This window comes from Cebus imitator, unplaced genomic scaffold (genome assembly GCF_001604975.1).
Source record: "Cebus imitator isolate Cc_AM_T3 unplaced genomic scaffold, Cebus_imitator-1.0 Scaffold33, whole genome shotgun sequence".
NCBI lineage: Eukaryota > Metazoa > Chordata > Mammalia > Primates > Cebidae > Cebus > Cebus imitator.
Genome location: NW_016107348.1, coordinates 5,905,723 through 5,924,211, shown reverse-complemented (window position 1 = coordinate 5,924,211; position 18,489 = coordinate 5,905,723). Strand labels below are relative to the sequence as shown.

The following is an 18,489-nucleotide window of genomic DNA, read 5'->3' as shown; positions in this document are numbered from 1 at the left end:
TACCAAAAAGCTTCCATCAACAGATGAATGGGCAAACAAAATGTGGTACATACATACAATGTTATTCAGCCACAAACAGGAATGAAATTCTGATACATGCTATCATGTAAACCTTGAAACTAATGTGTGATTCCACTTAACATGAGGCACCTAAAATAGTCAAATTCAAAGACAGAAAGTAGACTAGAGGTTACTAGGGGTTGAGAAAAAGAGAAATGTGTTATTTTAATTGCATAGAGCTTGTTTGGGGTGATGAAGAAGTTTTAGAAGTAGACAGTGGTGATCATTACACAACACAGTGAATGTACCTAACCCCACTGAATCTACACATTTTAAAATGGTTAAAATTGTAAATCTGGTTATGTATATGTTACCATCAAAAAATTTACATAAGTACCCAAAGCCTTCACACCACTTTTAGTGAGCCTTCTGTCCCTCAGTTGAGACAGTGATTACAGAAATTACTTAGATGATACTTTATGAAACCTTGGTTGGTAGTGATGGTCAATAGCATCTTCTCTCCGCCTCCCCCAACACACATCCATGCACACGCATACACACACACACTAAATACACTCAATACTCTATCAAATACCTACAATTATTTTTCACAAAGGATTACACAACCAGTAATTTCACTAATGATGCAGTTTATAACCTCTCATACTAACAGATAAAAACACATACATTCTCTAAGCACAAAGCTTATATTCACAAATAACTCTCTGCTTAAAGACAAAATTTCAATTAATAATCACCATAGGAATTTAGTTATTTAATGCAACTACTAATCTAATGTCATCAACAAAATCTAAGCAACTTTATCACAAAACCAGGGTTATATTCAGTGGGCATGCATTAATAATCTTTACAACTTTAACATTACACCAGAAAAGGAATTGAATATATAAAAGTTCCCTTGATTTTTGGTGGTTTTCAAATTTCATGGCACAGATTACAAAAAGAAAAACCCTGTAAAAACAGATTTTAAATATTTTCAATAAAATGGTAAAAAATTGAATATATACCTTTAAGCTTTCATACCAGGCTGAAGATTTAAAACATCAAGCTGGCCCCAATCTGTCAAAACTGACAGGTAAATATTTACAATGACCAGACAGAGTTTAGTTACAATGGTACTGGAGGTCTACACTCTCCTATCAAAAACGCTTTAGGGTTAATTTCTCAACGCAAACATGTCTTTTTAAATACTGTGATGTATAAACTTGGAAACATACCTAGAGTTTGGAGAGAGATGAACAATAACACACAAGTCAATCTTATTTCTGACCTGTCAACAAAGCCCTCTGGCTCCCAAACACCCGACATTGTCCCTCAATATAAAAATTATAAACAGCAGAATGACCTTACCCCACTGGCTGACATTTTTCTAGAGAATCATCTTTCAATACGTATAAAAGCAGGGCTCAAGCTCCATTAACCTTCTACAAAGTGTAATAGAAGGGCACCAAATTTATAAACTGATATGGCAACCCAAAATGATATACCTTTCAAATGGAAACAAACTTTTTCCGATTGTTGTATGTGCCATGTTATTCTTGAAACTTACATAGCTACAAATAAGAAAAAAATTAGGGAAGCTTTGAATATATCTTGTACTTTTCATCAAGGCTAAAGTGCAAAATATCTCCATTATCTCTGGTATTTTAATGGGGGAAAACATCACAAATAAAAAAAGAAATGAAGTGACAGCAGAACTAATACAAAGAAAGCACTCTCAAATATACACTTGAAAACTATTATTTTACTACCAATTTAATTTTTCTTTCTTCAGCAAAGTCTGTCAATGAACCAAGTTCTCATAGAACTTAAGATTTTGTTTCATTCTTTCCAGGACCAGAAATTCCAAAATTACAGGGAAAAAGAATGGAAAAAAATAACACTGAATGACAATGGACACTAAGTTCATAAAGAACTTCTTTTTAAAATGAAATATTATGGAAGAAAATACCACAAAAAGAATAATCCTATGAGAATTGTTTTTAAGGACAGTAAATTTAAGCCTTGGGTCTTCATGAAGATATTACAATTTATATAGAAAACTATAAATATACAAGACTCCGGGGGGGGGGGGAGTCAGAATACATAATATTTAACATTCTATAGGACTAAAAATCTTTTGAGGGAAGTGGGAAAAGGACAGCCAACTGAATCTTTAAGAATTCAGAAACTATGAAAAATTCCTGGGTCAAAAAGGTGCTCCAAGTGGAACCACACTTTGTGGGGGGGAAAAAAACACATGAAACTTCAGATATATTTTTTAAAGGAAAGAAAAAAGTACTGAATAAATGCAATCCTAGCCGAAAAGGAAATCTTAAATTAAGGGGAAAAGATCTGAATAGTGTAAACAAGTCTGGCTCAGAAAGGAAACTGAACAACATATCCAAGATCTGTCCATAAAAGTAACGCCAGTACATCTTTAATATTAAAGAAATAGGCTATAAAAAAAGTTCAGTCTCAGAATTGGTTTTTAAAATCTCCTTCGTGCTGCTTTGCAGGTGTGTGGTAAAGTTCCATAGGTCTGTTCACTTTCCAGTATTTCTCACTCACCAATTCAAAAGAAAAAGAGCCATTTAATACAGTGAACTGGCCACTGCCTATTGCCATATAAACGGTATAGTGCTTCTCACTGGCTGTATCAAGGTTCAGCTGGTTTGATTCACCTTTGCTTCGAAGTTCTTCTAAAGCTAACCTCACGGCCAGATACTTGGATAAGTGATCAACAGTGGCATTACCCGAAGTCTTTATGTATCTGGAAGAATAAATCATTAAAAATTTCATTTCTAGAATATGCCAATGAGAAAAATGTACTTAAATTATGGAACTAATACATTTCTTAAGAACTAAGTAAAATGGAAATGTCTCAATTACTGACAAAATAATATCAGAAATTTACTGCTCTACAATCTAAATTTCTTACTGATAAGTACAGAAGAGGGGAAAGTAAACACTCAACATCTTGCTGTCAGGCCATGAAAACTTCACCTACCTTATCTTCTGCAAAATATGATACACAGTGCCAAAAATCAAACAGAAATACACAAAGTACTGAAGGGGAAAAAGGAACAACATATCCCTCCAACCCTAATGATCAGAATCTGCTGGCTGTAGCAGCAAGAGAAACAGAATAGGAGCAGATTTCTTACTGTCTAAGAATTAAAATGTCTTTTTTAAGACTAAGCATAGAAATGTTAATTTGGGCCGGGTGGGCACTTTGTCAGGCTGAGGTGGGGGGATCACTTGTGGTCAGGAGTTCGAGACCAGCCTGGGCAACATGGCAAAACCCTCGTCTCTACTAAAAAATACAAAAATTAGCTGGGTGTGGTGGTGGGCACCTGTAATCCCAGTTACCCGGGAGGCTAAGGCAGGGTTCGCCTGAACCCAGGAGGCAGAGGTTGTAGTGAGCCGAGATCATGCCACTGCATTCCAGCCTGGGTTACAGAGCAAGACTCTGTTTCCAAAAAAAAAAAAAAAAAAGAGGCCAGGCTCGATGGCTCACACCTGTAATCCCAGCACTTTGGGAGGATCAGGTGGGTGGATCATGAGGTCAAGAGATCAAGACCATCCTGGCCAACATGGCAAAACCGCGTCTCTACTAAAAATACAAAATTTAGCTGGGTGTGGTATTGCACGACTATAATCCCAACCCCTAGAAGGCTGAGGGAGGAGAATCACCTGAACCCAGGGGCAGAGTTGTGGAGGCTGAGCCAAGATTGTGCCACTGCACTCCAGCCTGGCGACAAGTGAGACTCCAATCTCAAAAAAAAAAAAAACAGAAATGTTAATTTGGGGATTTTTAAAGCACAATGTATCATTCAATCCCTCATTCAATAAATATTGATGTTTACCTGCACTCAATGGCAGGCAGTGTGCTGGAGAGACAGTGATAAAGCAGCCATTCTTGCCAGCAAGAGTTTTAGAGCCTATTGTTCCTCTAGTAACACTGTTAAGAAATTTGAATGGCTCCCTTTTCCTTCTCTACCAAGGAGAGTCATTTCTTTCAGATGTGCAACTCTGAGTGGAAAGCTCATGAGGGAGGAAGAAGAAAGCAACAATCTAGACCCCTAGTAACTGAAACCCCACAATCAATGGGATGACAAATATTGCTCCTACTTACACAAGACTGCCTTTTACCTCCAAATTAAACATTCTGAATTTAGATAATCTGAAACAAATCCACATACTTACCTTGTCTGTGCACTGTCATCTTTTTCCATAAGTGTGGGGTGAGGCCTGAATACTAATTCAATTTCACTAGCACCATCCATTACTGGATCAATTGCCACTGCTGCATTGTTATTATCAAGCTCAAGCCCAGAATCATCAGATGTTTTGGTCCGTTTGTTACTAGGGCCTGCTTCCTGATTGCTATGTGTGGAGGCATTACTACAGTGTGAACTGTCACCATTATCTTCTGCTCCACTACCATTTTCAATCTGTTGTTTCTTGCCTCGCTGCAGTCTAGTCAAGGGGGAGAAAAGGATGCATAAAGTTTACTTTTAGGCCTTTAAAGCAACAAATTTGAAGCATGTCTGCTATTGAACTTTAGAATTCCAAAAAATATTGGTAACTGAATTTGCTCTGAGTTGGATGACATTGTTTCCCCCATGTTCCTGAAAGGTCTAAAAAAATCTCTCTCACTCACAGGCTAATATTTAAATGATTTTACAAATGTTTCTATTCATTTAATAACTTGACTGGTCAGACATGTAAAATTACATCTGTAATCGCAACACTTTGAGAAGCCAAAGTGGGAGGAGCTTAAGGCCAGGAATTTGAGACCCTATCTCTACCAACAACAAAAAAAATTAATTACTAAGGGCATGGTGGTGTGCACCTATCATCTCAGCTACTCAGGAGGCTGAGACAGAAGAATGAATGGCTTGAGCCCAGGAGTTCAAGGGTGCAGTGAGCTAGCATTGCTCCAGTACTCTGGCCTGCACCAGAGTGGCACACTCTCTCTTTTTTCTTTTCTTTTTTTTGAGACGGAGTCTCACTCTGTTGCCCAGGCAGGAGTACAGTGGTGCAATCTCAGCTCACTGCAACCTCTGCTCCCAGGTTCAAGTGATTCTCCTGCCTCAGCCTCGTAAGTAATTGGGACTACAGGCACGCACCACCACGTCCAGCTAATTTTTTTTTTTTTTTTTTAGTAGAGACAGGGTTTCACCATATTGGCCAGGCTGGTCTCAAACTACTGACCTCATCATGTGCCTGCCTCAGCCTCCCAAAGTGCTGGGATTACAGGTGTGAGCCACCAGGTCTGGCTGACGGTATATCTTAAAAATAATTTTCTTTATTAAAAGACTACAAGAATTATTGGCAAATTTCTACATTCTGAGCATTTTCTCTCATAAGATTACAGGTCTGAAGAAAGGTATGATTCAGATATAAAAATGTAAAAATCCTTAGGGAAGATACTTATTCCACTTTAATTAGAAATTCTTAAGGAACAAGATTTAAGAAAAATAGTTAAGTACTTCCTCCCTGCTGATCTTCCTCAAAGTCAGCTACAGTGATGCAAAATGATTCTACTGAGGAAAATGTGATGGTATCTAAATAACCAATGTGGACACAGAAGCTGCTCTTTAACAAGCTCAGATACTAAAACGAATTACTGGTAGGGCAATGCACTTTATACATACAATCTTGTTTACTCTCCAAAACAATCTCTCAAAGCAGCTACCATTACTGTCATTTTCTAGTTGAGAAAAGCAAAGAAACTTAGGTACAAGATTAAATAATTTGCCTACCGTTATACAACTAATAAGAGCCAGAGCTAGAACTAGGATGTGAACCAGACCACATTCTTTCTACCACATTGCCTGTCTCTCTACCTGAACATAAAGGAAAAAAGAGGCCGGGTGCGGTAACTCACGCCTATAGCACTTTGTGAGGCCGAGGCGGGAGGATCATGAGATCACGAGATCAAGACCATCCTGGCCAACATGGTGAAACCCTGTCTCTACAAAAAAATACACACACAAAAAAAGAGCTGGGCATGGTGGCGCACACCTGTAGTCCCGGCTGCTCGAGAGGCTGAGGCAGGAGAACTGCTTGAACCCAGGGGGCAGAGACTGCTGTGAGCCGAAATCGCGCCATGCACTACAGCCTGGGCAACAATGCAAGACTCCATCTCAAACAAAAAGAAAAAGAAAAAAGAAGGAATATATGGTGTAAAAGAAATATGAAAGAATGCCGGGCACTTGTAAGAATACTGTCATTTTGTTTATTGCCAGAAAAAGGAAATTACAGTCCAATGGTTAGGAAAGATGCTCAAGAACTCATATTTAAAAAAAAAAAATCCTGCTTACAAAATCTATAGATTACTGCAAAACTAAGAGGGGATGACTAGTATGCTAAATAACAAACTATGATTCAAAAATATATAAGCATACACAGTGGAATATTATTCATCCCTAAAAAGGAAGGAAATCCTGCCACATACTACAATATGAATAGTCATACTGAGGACATTTACATAAAATAAACTAGGCACAAAAGTACAAATACTTAACTTGGTGGCCTATGGTCAAGTAAAAAGAGAAATAAATAATACTACTACTAAATAACAACAACAAAAAACCCAAAAGTACAAATACTGCATGATTTCACTTACATGAGGTTATCTAAAGAAGGGAAATTCATGAAACAAAGTAGAATGACAGTTACCGGGACATGGGGTGGGAGAGGGTGGGGGTGGGGGAATGAGGAGTTAGTGCTTAACAGATACAGGGTTTCAATTTTATAAGATGAAAAGAGTTCTATAGATAGGTTGTACAACATTGTGAATGTTCAGCTTTGGGGAGTCAATAGCTTAAAAAAAAAAAAGAATGTACTTGAACACTACTGAACTCTACACTTACAAATGGTTAAGATGGAAAATTCTATGTCTTTTACCACAATTTTTGGGAAAAAAAGAAAAAAGCATAAACAGGCTAAAATGATGAAACAAAAAATTAAGAGCACAATATAAAGACTAAAATATCTTCTAAAATCTACAACTAAAGCAAATGAAAAGTTATTTTAGTTGACCATAAATTACAAAGACCTAACAGGTTTATTAAGACTCAATATATTTTTTTCCCACAACTCCTTCCGAAAAGGATTGATGTGACAGAGCTACATTAATGTAACTGCAGGCAGCATTTAAAGAACAGTGTTCATATGAAAGACATACTGGTCTATTATATCCTATATTTATCAAATCACATCTATAATATTACATACTGTCCTGATGGTAGCATTTTAAAAATGACACCAATCTTGAGTGTCATGAGGAACAAAAAAGAAATGAGGAATGTGAATATTAAGCCTTAAGAGGAATATGTACAAACATATATCTATATATAAAAATATCTGAAAACAAGTAGAATCTGAAATATACGTAAAAGTCAACATAAGTATTTCAACCTAAGACAAATTCAGACTGCTGCACGAGACTAATTTTAATTTGATATAAAGGAAAACTGTAAACAAAAATTCACACATCAAAAAATATTTACTAAGCAGCTACTACTTTAAGCCAAGCACAGTTCTAAATACTGGTGTTATAAGAGTCAATGAGCCTGCGCACGGTGGCTCACGCCTGTAATCCCAGCACTTTGGGAGGCCATGTCAGTGAGGTCAGGAGTTCAAGACCAGCCTGGCCAAGATGGTGAAACCCTGTCTCTACTAAAAATACAAAAATTAGCCAGGCATGGTGGAGGGTGTCTGCAGTCCCAATTACTAGGGAGGCTGAGGCAGGGAACTGCTTGAACCCGGGAGGCAGAGGTTGCACTGAGCCAAGATTGTGCCACTGCACTCCGGCCAGGATGAAAGAGCGAGACTCTGTTTGAAAAAAAGAAAAAAGTCAATGATACTGACAGTCTCTTCCCATATTCTAGTGTAGCAGGTAACATAACAGAGAGTAATAGGTGCTATGGAGAAAAAAATGAGGCAGGGAGGGTAAGGAAGTATAGAGTCCTAGAATGGAAGCTGAGAACTTAAGCAGATACCTGCTAAGAAAGTGAGGTAGTGTGCCATGTGGATTACCTGGAAAAGGAGGGTTTCTGAAAAAGAGTACTGTAAGTACAAAGGCTCTGAGGCAGAAGCATTCTTGGTGTGTTCTGAAGAACAGTAAGGAAGTTTGTAATACAGTTGTCAACAAAAAAAAAGAGTACCTATCACATAGCCCCACTACTAGAAATGTATAAGCAAACTTGAAGGAATATATGCAAAGGACAGTCTTGCTTTTAGTAAAAGGCTACGGTGAACAACCATTAAAGTCCTTCCAACTCTTAGGAATGTAAAATTATTTTAAAAATAAATGCATTTAGCATTTAGTACTTTATTATACTTTGATAAATAGAGTGATAGGTCAGTTTAATACTGTTAGAATGGAGCACATCTTTGAACCTTTAAGCCAGTGGTTTTTGACCTTGTCTACACTCCACAATCATCTACAGAACCTTAAAAGCAGAAATATCTGGGCCCTGATTACCGGGACAGGGATAATACCTAAAGCCGTGCGATTTAAAAGCTTTCTGAATGAGTCTGATGTTCAGCCAAGGCGAAAAACACCAGACTGAGATGGGGCTTTATTATCTCCTTCTGTGGAAAACGATGATTATCCTTGAGGCCTGAAGAAATGAGATGATAATGTCAGAGAGGAAAAAAAGGATGAGGGTAAGGGAAAATGCCCAGATTATATAGGGTCTTGGAAGCCATCATTAAAGTCTTTTGGTTTTTATCCTATCAGATGGCTCCGAGCAAAGGAAAACCATGATCTTCCTCTCAATTTAACAATATCTCTAAGGGCCAGGTTCTGTGGCTCACGACTGTAATCCCAGCACTTTGGGTGGCTGAGGTGGGTGGATCACCTGAGGTCAAGAGTTTGAGACCAGCCTGACCAACATGGAGAAACCCTGTCTTTACTAAAAAAAAAAAATTACAAAAAATTAGCCTGGCATGGTGGCAGGCACCTGTACTTCCAGCTACTTAGGAGGCTGAGACTGGAGAATTGCTTGAACCCAGGATGCAGAGTCTGCAATGAGCCAAGATTGTGCCATTGTACTCCAGCCTGGGCAAAAGGAGCAAAACTCCATCTCAAAACAAAACAAATAGTATTTCTGGCTGCTGTGCTGAGAATAGGCTATGTGGGAGTAGGCATGGGAAGTAGAATAACCAGTTGGGAACTTCTTTCAATACATCAAATGAAAGACTGTTATGGCCTGAATGAATCTGGATATACTATGCAGAAAGTAAAAAATATTCATTTATTTATGGATTGGAATACATGGTGTGTGAAAGAGATTTAAGTGACTCCAAGGTTTTTTGCTTAAGCAAGTGGAATGACAGAGTTGGCATCAACCAAAATGAGTAAGAATAAAGAGAAGTAGGGGGTAAGTTCAGTACTGATTATGTTATGTCTGAGATGCTTATTAGATACCCAAAAGGAGATGTGTCAAAATTTCAGGTAAATCTGGGCTGGATATACAAATTTGGAACTCATCAGCATATAGATGGTAAATTAAACTATGAAACTGAATAAAATAATCTGGAGTCAGGTTTTGTACTGAGAAACACTATTCTCTGGGACACTCCACCTTTAAGAGTTTGGGAAATTAAGGCCGGGCGCGGTGGCTCAAGCCTGTAATCCCAGCACTGTGGGAGGCCGAGGCGGGTGGATCACGAGGTCAAGAGATCGAGACCATCCTGATCAACATGGTGAAACCCCGTCTCTACTAAAAATACAAAAAAATTAGCTGGGCATGGTGGTGTGCACCTGTAATCCCAGCGACTCAGGAGGCTGGGGCAGGAGAATTGCCTGAACCCAGGGGGCGGAGGTTGCGGTGAGCCGAGATCGCACCATTGCACTCCAGCCTGGGTAACAACAGCGAAACTCCGTCTCCAAAAAAAAAAAAAAAAAGAGTTTGGGAAATTAAAATCAAACTACAAAAGAAACAGGTGAAGGAACAGCTAATGGCATACAAAGGGAACCAGGAGAATAGGGCCTCCTGAGAGCCAGGTAAAGAGAATTATTCAAAGAGAAGTTAGAAATTGTGTCAAATGCTGCTAAGTAAGACAAAGTCTGAGAATCAGCCATTAGATGGCACAATGAAGAGGTCACTAATAACACTGATAAGGGCAATATGATGGGGTAATGAGGATGAATGTCTGAGTGGAGGGGGTTCATAAAAGAATGGAAAAAGAACTGGAGATACAACTCTTTCAAGGGATTTTGCTATAAAGATAAGAGAAGAAATAGAACGGTAAGTCGAGAAAGAAGTAAGTACAAGAGAGATTTTAGTATTTTAAATGAAATACCCTTTATACCTGCACAAAAGGTAATCAGGCAGTCTACTATTTGTTAACTGTAATTTACCTTTTTCAAAAAGTAAATTTATTATTTAATAAAGTATTCAGAAAAACAGCTACCCTCTCTGACCCTTTTTCCCATATACCTGTTCATGGCCTGTATCTTCAGTCCTTCCTCAATGCTGTGACTGAGTGCTTGCTGATTATTGTGCTTGTTGATCCTGGCTAATACTCTCTCTTGATGAGCTTCATACTCATCACGACTTGGATAAATTTTGCTGATGAGTGCATCAAAGTTTGGGTCTGGCCTTAATGATCTTTTGGAAACTAGTTTTTTCCGACAGGTAGGACATTCTTTGTTGCTAAATAAAAGGAGGGGAAAGCAAATGTAAACAATCCTAGTATCTTTGGGCTAAAGACAAAAAAATACAGCTTCTGGATAGTTATCACCTTTATTCCAACACCTTTAATAAGACACAGAAATTTAAACTGATTAACCTGAATTTCCTTGAACATCTGACTAATGGGTAAGCAAGATTTTAGAAACCTCACTCTATACCACTCATCAAAAGAAAAAATTTGAGTATTTCCCAAGATAATTTATATATAACCATCTTAGAAATAAAAATCTATTCTTTTCTAAATTTCCCCTTTCCGATAACCATGCTTTACATGGAAAAAATAACCATATACATATATATATGTGTGTGTGTGTATACATATATACACACATACATACATATTTATATGTAATAAATTGTTTTATTGAAATACTTTCATAAGAATATTATTTTATATACTTAAGTGGAAAAAATCATGGTTTTATGCTTTGTAATTTCCTCAAAACAAATACTCATCCTATGAAACTTCTAAAAATCAGCAATCTCAAAACAAAGATTTTCCCATAATTAAAACTTAGTGACTTGAGAAAGATTTCTAATTTTCAATCAAATACTTACAGAAAATGTATTTTTCAGCCAAGCACAGTGGCTCACACCTGCAATCCCAGCACTTTGGGAGGCCGACACAGGCGGATCACGAGGCCAGTTCGAGACCGGCCTGACCAACATGGTGAAACCCTGTCTCTACTAGAAACACAAAAATTAGCCGGGCATGGTGGCACGCACCTGTAATCCCAGCTACTCAAGAGGCTGAGGCAGGAGAATTGCTTGAACCTGGGAGGTGGAGGTTGCAGTGAGCCAAGACCGCGCCACTGCACTCCAACCTGGGCAACAGAGCAAGATTCCATCTCAAAAAAAAAAAAAGAAAAGAAAAGAAAAGAAAATGTATTTCTCAGCCAGATGCAGTGGGCTCAAGTCTGTAATCCAGCACTTTGGGAGGCTGAAGTGGCTGGATCACCTGAGGTCAGGAGTTCGAGACCAGCCTGGCCAACATGGTGAAATCCTGTCTCTACTAAAAAAAACAAAAAAATAAAACAAAATAGCCAGGCATAGTGGCAGATGCCTGTGATCCCAGCTACTCGGGGGGCTGAGGCAGGAGAATGGCTTGAACCCAGGAGATGGAGGTTGCAGTGAGCCGAGATCGCGCTATTGCACTCCAGCTTGGGCAAGAAGAGTGAAACACCATCTCAACAACAACAACAAAGGAAGAAGAAAAAAAGAAAATGTATTTCTCAAACCCCAGAAAGCACTCCCATGGTACAATTTAAGTATCTAGTATAGTAAGTCTTTTCAACATACCCACTTCTAAGGGCTGTGATGATACAGTCTGCACAAAAACGATGCAAACACTCCTTTGTAGTCATGGTGTTCTTCAACATATCCAAACAAATTGGGCACATTAATTCACTATGTAGACTTCGAGGTGAAACCACAATTTCTAAGCCATCTGTTATTGCCTCCTGTAAGAGAGTTACTTCAAAATTAAAAGCTGCTTAATTTTTTATTATGGACAAGTTCAAATGTATAAAAGTATTGGAAATGGTAAAAAAAAAAAAATGAACATTATATGTACTCATCAGCCAGCCACAGCCATTGTCAATTCACAGCTAATTTTGTTTTGGCTATAAATGCCTACAGCTCCCCTCAGCCCCACCACCACTACATTATATAAATGCTCTTAACTTTAAAATGCTAAAAATAACTTATTAAGGTATTTAAAAGCTAACTAGTGGGAAATTAGCCTGGTACAATAAAAAAGCACTGAATTTAGAACCATATACCTTAGATTTGGTCTAATTCTAGTCATATTAACTGAGTCTAAACCATTATTTAACATTGCTTTCTTACCTGCAAAAGGAGAAACCACTAAAATAGCCCTCAGAATATGTTCATCTTCAAAAGTAACACCATTTTCACAATAAATTATGTTTCATGCTGCCCATTAAAATAAGATTCCAATATTCTCTAGTTTATAAATAGCTTAACAGAATTTCATTTTTAAAATACTTTTGAACCCCCAAAATTCTTTTCCACAGACCAATTTTACACAAAGTGGTTAGCTTCTCACCAGAAGCTGATTTAAACCAGAATATATCCAAAGTATAAAACTGTCATGCCTAAAAATGTTTCTCTCCAAATGCATCTGGAGTTCCAATGTAAAATTTCAGGACATATCTCCCCTGCTGCAGAGTGATTAGTGAATCCTACTTGCTTCATCACCATTACCCATCCTCCCCACAAGCTGGCAGTAAGAATATATATTACTCGGCTCTAATGCCACCAATATCAACTCCTATGGATTGAGGAGAGTTCTAGCATGGTGAGAATTGTAAAGCAAGATGCAGGTATAAGTAAGCGGCTTTCAATAGGCTCCTGTGCTTCCTGTTTCCACTGGCAGTTTATCATACTTGTGCTTTTTTTATATGGTCAGAGATGGATTACTCCAAAAAGAGAAACATAGAAACTATAGCTATTGTTCATAAAGGGCTCAAGTATTAATAAAATATGCTTGTTAGATTTCAGCCTCTCTATATAAATAAATTACATAAATATGAATATATATAAATATGAAAATAAAAAATATTTCTTTTTTTCTCTTAATTTAACACTTAGACAAACTTTTCATTTAGGAAACTATCACTTGGAGTATACTGATGACCCAGAGAGTAATCAAGTGTGCTCTCCTCTCCTTCTTTAGAACACACCTAACAAAATCCCAACCCTGGATAAATTCAACCCTCTACATTCTCCTCCAGGGCTGTACCTGTGCAGATGTGTAGCACTGTGGAAGAAAAGAAAGAGGGAAAGCCCCCTTGGTAGAACTAAACGTTTTTCAAGCCTCATATGGGTGTTCAATACTGCTCAGAAACTGGTTTCTTCTCCTTTCTACACACTATTTTACACCTTTTCTTCTATCTGCTGACCTTTTTCCATCTGCACTTTCAATAAACTACCTTACCTCAATTTATTGAGATATTTCATTAAAAGAGAGTTCCTTCATTTCCTCTCTACCAAATCTATACATCATCTTCTCTCTTGTTAAAAGGAGAAACTATATACCTCTTCTTATCAAAGGTATATTCCTTTGTACCTTCTTAAAGACATCCTTCTTTTTATTATTCTGTTTGCTCTCAGGCTTCAGCAATCTCTCCTCCTCCACTGAATCAGCCTAAGAGATTGGAATCTCAATTTAGGCTGCGGCACAGTAAAACATGAATGATGCACCCTAGAGCTGTGCAAGGGGAGAGGGAAGATGGGCACTCTATCTCCATCTTTTCCTTGCTTTGAGACAGAGTTTTGCTCTTGTTGCCCAAGCTGGAGTACAATGGCGTGATCTTAGTTCACTGCAACCTCCACCTCCGGTGTTCAAGCGATTCTCCTGCCTCAGCCTCCTGAGTAGCTGGGATTACAGGCGCTCGCTACCACACCAGGCTAATTTTTTGTATTTTTAGAAGAGGTGGGGTTTCACCATGTTGGTCAGGCTGGTCATGAACTCCTGACCTCAGGCGAGCCACCCCACCCGCCTTGGCCGCCCAAAGTGCTGGGATTACAGGTGTGAGCCACCACACCCGGCCTCTATCTTCATCTTGCAAACAAAATTGAAAACTTAATTTCACATTGCATAGCCAAATTTCTCTGAAGCACTGCCTATTCATCTTTTTTCACTTCTACCCTCCCCTTACTAGACCATTTACATATAATTATCATATCCTTGATTCATCATGTGAACCAATGATGAGAATGCATCATGATTCCATTCAACCCTCAACCTGTACAATCTAATCAGGTTAATTTGCTCTTGTCAAGGTCACCAAGTACATACAGTCAACCCTTGACATCCATAGGGGATTGGCTCCATATCAAAATCCTTGGATGCTCAAGTCTCTTATAAAAAATAGCAGGATATTTGCATATAAATTAGGGATATTCTCCCATGTACTTTAAATCAGGGGTTCCCAACCCTCAGGCCATGGACAGGTACTGGCCTGTAGGAACCAGACCGCACAGTAGGAGGTGAGTAGCCGGTGAGTAAGCATTACCACCTAAGCTCTGCCTCCTGTCAGATCAGTGCTGGTATTAGATTCTCATAAGAGTGTGAACCCTACTGAGAACTGTACATGCAAGGGAGCTAGGTTCTGTGCTCCTTATTAGAATCTAATGCCTGATGATCATTTCCCACCCACCCACCCTGATCCATGGAAAAACTGACATCCATGAATCTTGTCTCTGGGACTACTGCTTTAAATCATCTCTAAATTACTTGTAATACTTAATACAATACCCATACAGCACCTCATTTGCATGGATTCAACATACTACTTGGCACACAGAAAATTCAAGTTTTGGTTTTTGGGACTTTGTGAAAATTTTTTGAATTTTTTCGATTATGGTTGCTTGAATCCACAGATGTAGAATCCATATATGTGGAGGGCCAACTGTATTGTCAAGTTGTATTTACACCCTTCTAATCTTCAGCTTATTCAGCCTGTCACTAGTGTTAAACACATTAACTACATCTTCCTTCAAATACTTCCTTTAGCTTTGAAAACCCCCTCTCCCAATCTCCTGTTTTTCCTTCCTTTTCTCTGGATGTTCCTCTCAGTCTCCTTCACTAGCTCCTTGTCCATTACCTAATTTCTAAATGTTGAAGCAGCTCTGGATGAAGTTACAGGTCCTCTGCTCATCTCTCTGGATGATTTTATCCATTCCTATTGCTTAAAATGTGCTGTCAATCCCTACAATTTTGCATTTAGTTCAGACGAATATAAAAATTATCTCTAGTTAGCATCTCTGCCTCCCTGTTGCATAGGAATCTCAAAGTCAGTCCAGTATTAGGCATGGTTATTGCCTTCACACCTGCTCCTCCCCTAGTCTTTGCCATCATCTCAAAACAGTCTTCCTTGGAACCTTATCAGTACTTATTAGAGCAAGGAGTACCTGCCCAACTTTCTATAACTTCTCACATGTCAATTTTATAGATACTTATTTTTTCAATGTCTGTAAAGTCCATGGTTGGTGCTACTGTTTTATTCACCACTGTTCACCCAGTACCTACCACAAGAGCTTGTAAACAATATTCAAATTATTTGTTCAATCAGTGAACAAAGTGTTAGCCAACATACGGAAGTCAGGAATGCTTACATAAAAGGTATTATTACTGTTTTTCTATTTAAGTTTTCATGTTCTAAAAATGTATCCCAGTTTACATGCCTCATATGCCCCTTAGCAGTCATCTTAGTCATTACCTGAGGTGTTCGTTGTAATTCATATAAACTGAGTTCCCATGTTTTGCTTAATGGTTGAGTTCCATTTGTCTGCACAGCCTGAGACATTGCTAGAAATAAGAGACAAAAACAATTTTAGTATTTGAAAGGGAAGTGCTATGGTATAAATGTATGTGTCCCACCAAAATTCCTAAGTTGAAATTTAATCTCAAATTAAGAGGTGGGGACTTTGGGAGGTGATTATGAGGGCTCCACCTTCATGAATGAAATTAGTGCCAAGGGAATCTTTTGGCTTTTCGAGCATGTTTGGACACAGAGAAGCATCTATAAGGAATAGGCCCTCACCAGGCACTGCATCTGCTGGTGCCATGATCTTGGAATTACCAGTCTCCAGAACTGTTAATATATTTCTATTGCTTATAAATTACCCAGCCTAAAGTATTTTGTTATATCAGGCTGAATGAATTAAGACAGGAAGTAAATCTCAAAACTGATTTTTAGGAATTGTTAATCTTAATAAAAACAAATTATTCACTGGTTCTCAAAAATTAAAAAGAAGAAAAACTCAAGAATCTTTACACTTATAAATATGAACTACTTGACAGTAAAAGCCTACTACTGACTTCCAAATGCCCAAGAGCTGGCATACAGAAAGTGCTTAACATATCAAAAGGGCTTAATTACTACTGAATGTAGAGCAGATTGTTTTAACCCAAAACAATAAATACTTTTATGAAATTCATGGTCATGGAGCTTAGAACAAATTCAGGAAAATTTCAGATTCTTCAGCATAGCTATCTAGTCCAATGTTGTCCAAGATAAAAAAAATCTGCTTTATAGTACTTTAAACCACTAGTCATTCTGCCTCTTTCACAGCTTACTCATGAAAAAATCCCTACCTCATGTTCAGAAAGCTTTCCTAATGTAGAAACCTAAACTGCTATCTATTCATCCTATAGCTGCCCTCTGTAGACAAACTAACAATAATAATAATAATAATAATGTCTGAAAACTTTTCTACAAAACTTTCAACTATTTGGAAAGTGGTATCATATTCCACCTGATTTTTCTTTCCTTTTGGTTAAATATCATAGTTCCTCCTATTGTTCCCCATCTGACACCATTTCAAAATCTTCTCACCACCCTGATTAATTCTGCCTCCTCTCCTGATATAAATGAACTGAACAGCATAAGACCAACTTCTCTGCTTGTCCTTGAGTAGGGGGACATCTAGTATAAACGTGAGAAAAAAGGTTATAGATAAAAAAAACTCACTCCTCTGGGGCACAGAAAAATGAATTGACCCCAGTCATCCAAATTTTTAGTAAATACCTATGACTAGTCAAGCAGAACTGCCCCAGGGCCCTTGTCTAGAAGGAAATAGCTAATCTACAATCAATAAGACAAACTCTAAACAGGAATACAGAAAAAAAATATGAAATTTTATAGCGGTAGATAGGGGAATTTGAGAAGTGAAGGAGGCTTTAGCAGAGATGAAATAAACCTTAAAAAGAAAGATTATCAATCCAACAGAGCTTAAAGAAAAAAATTAATATATTAATAGAAAGATTACTTACAGTGGAATGGAAATACAAAAGAAAGAGGGTTCTAAGCAAGTTATAGCAGCAGTATGGGCATGATGCTTGTGATTGGAAAATATTAAAAGTTTAAACAGGAGAGTAACATGAGCAAACAGATCACAAAAACTCAAGTAGTATAGAAGGTAGAAGACTAGAAAGCAACAATAAGATCAGTGAGAGAAAGTTGTTAAAAACTTGTATGATATTAACTATCTGAACTAACTAACTAAACATCGAAGAGAGACAGAATTAGACCACTAAGTGAAATACAAGATACTGGTAATAAGAAAGAAGGGTCAAATATGGCTCAGAGAAAACAACCACTTTTTACTGAGGGAGAACACAGAAGGAAAATTAGGGGTTAGAAGAGCAGTACAGTTGCTACACACACTGAGTTACAGTTACTCATGGACAACTAAGGTAGAGTGGTCCAGTAGATAGTGTGGGCAAAAAAAATTCCCACACCTCCCTGAAGACACAACATGTCCCTGATTCCTGTACTCTGGAGCTAAAGGTTAACAGACTGGTAATCAGTGGGTCTGATTACTGAATCACAGGACCTAGCCACCATTTTATAAACAGTATTAGACATCTGCTATGGCAACCCTTTCTTGTGAATCAAAATGAAAGCTGCAAGCTTTTCCTGGTAGAATTCCTGCTACATGCATTCTTAATATAATCCCAAATTACTGTGCTTAGTAGGCTAGATGGCACAATTTCTCCAAGGATGATTTCTAGTTACCTCAGCTATTATGGAGAATTTGGGGCACATCAAAGATAATACAGCTAAGAGAAGCTCTAGAAAGGAAAGGAGAAACAGTACCAAATATACAATGGCCTTTTGTTACCTACATGCCAAGGTCTCAAAATAAAATGGACTTGAAAACAGCATCCCAAGAAGATTCTCTTACAAAAGTAGGGGGTGGGGCGGAGGAGGGAACTCTCAAATTATCTGAAAACTTGCCC

General features: G+C 38.0%; 1 protein-coding gene across 2 annotated transcripts in view; it reads right to left on the bottom strand.

The window, feature by feature from the left end:
* Positions 1-633: 633 nt before the first annotated feature.
* The window catches only part of RNF2 (ring finger protein 2), a 46,821-nt gene continuing 28,965 nt past the window's right edge, over positions 634-18,489 (bottom strand). The window contains exons 2-6 of one of the 2 annotated variants that reach the window (XM_017524513.1): positions 15,965-16,053; positions 12,018-12,178; positions 10,464-10,679; positions 4,210-4,482; positions 634-2,773 (exon numbers count right to left, since the gene is read on the bottom strand). In XM_017524513.1, the coding sequence (XP_017380002.1) occupies positions 2,479-2,773; positions 4,210-4,482; positions 10,464-10,679; positions 12,018-12,178; positions 15,965-16,051 (1,032 nt within the window). In that variant the 5' untranslated portion in view covers positions 16,052-16,053 and the 3' untranslated portion in view covers positions 634-2,478. The remainder of the gene's footprint in view (positions 2,774-4,209; positions 4,483-10,463; positions 10,680-12,017; positions 12,179-15,964; positions 16,054-18,489) is intronic. The other variant, XM_037737073.1, reaches the window with a different exon arrangement.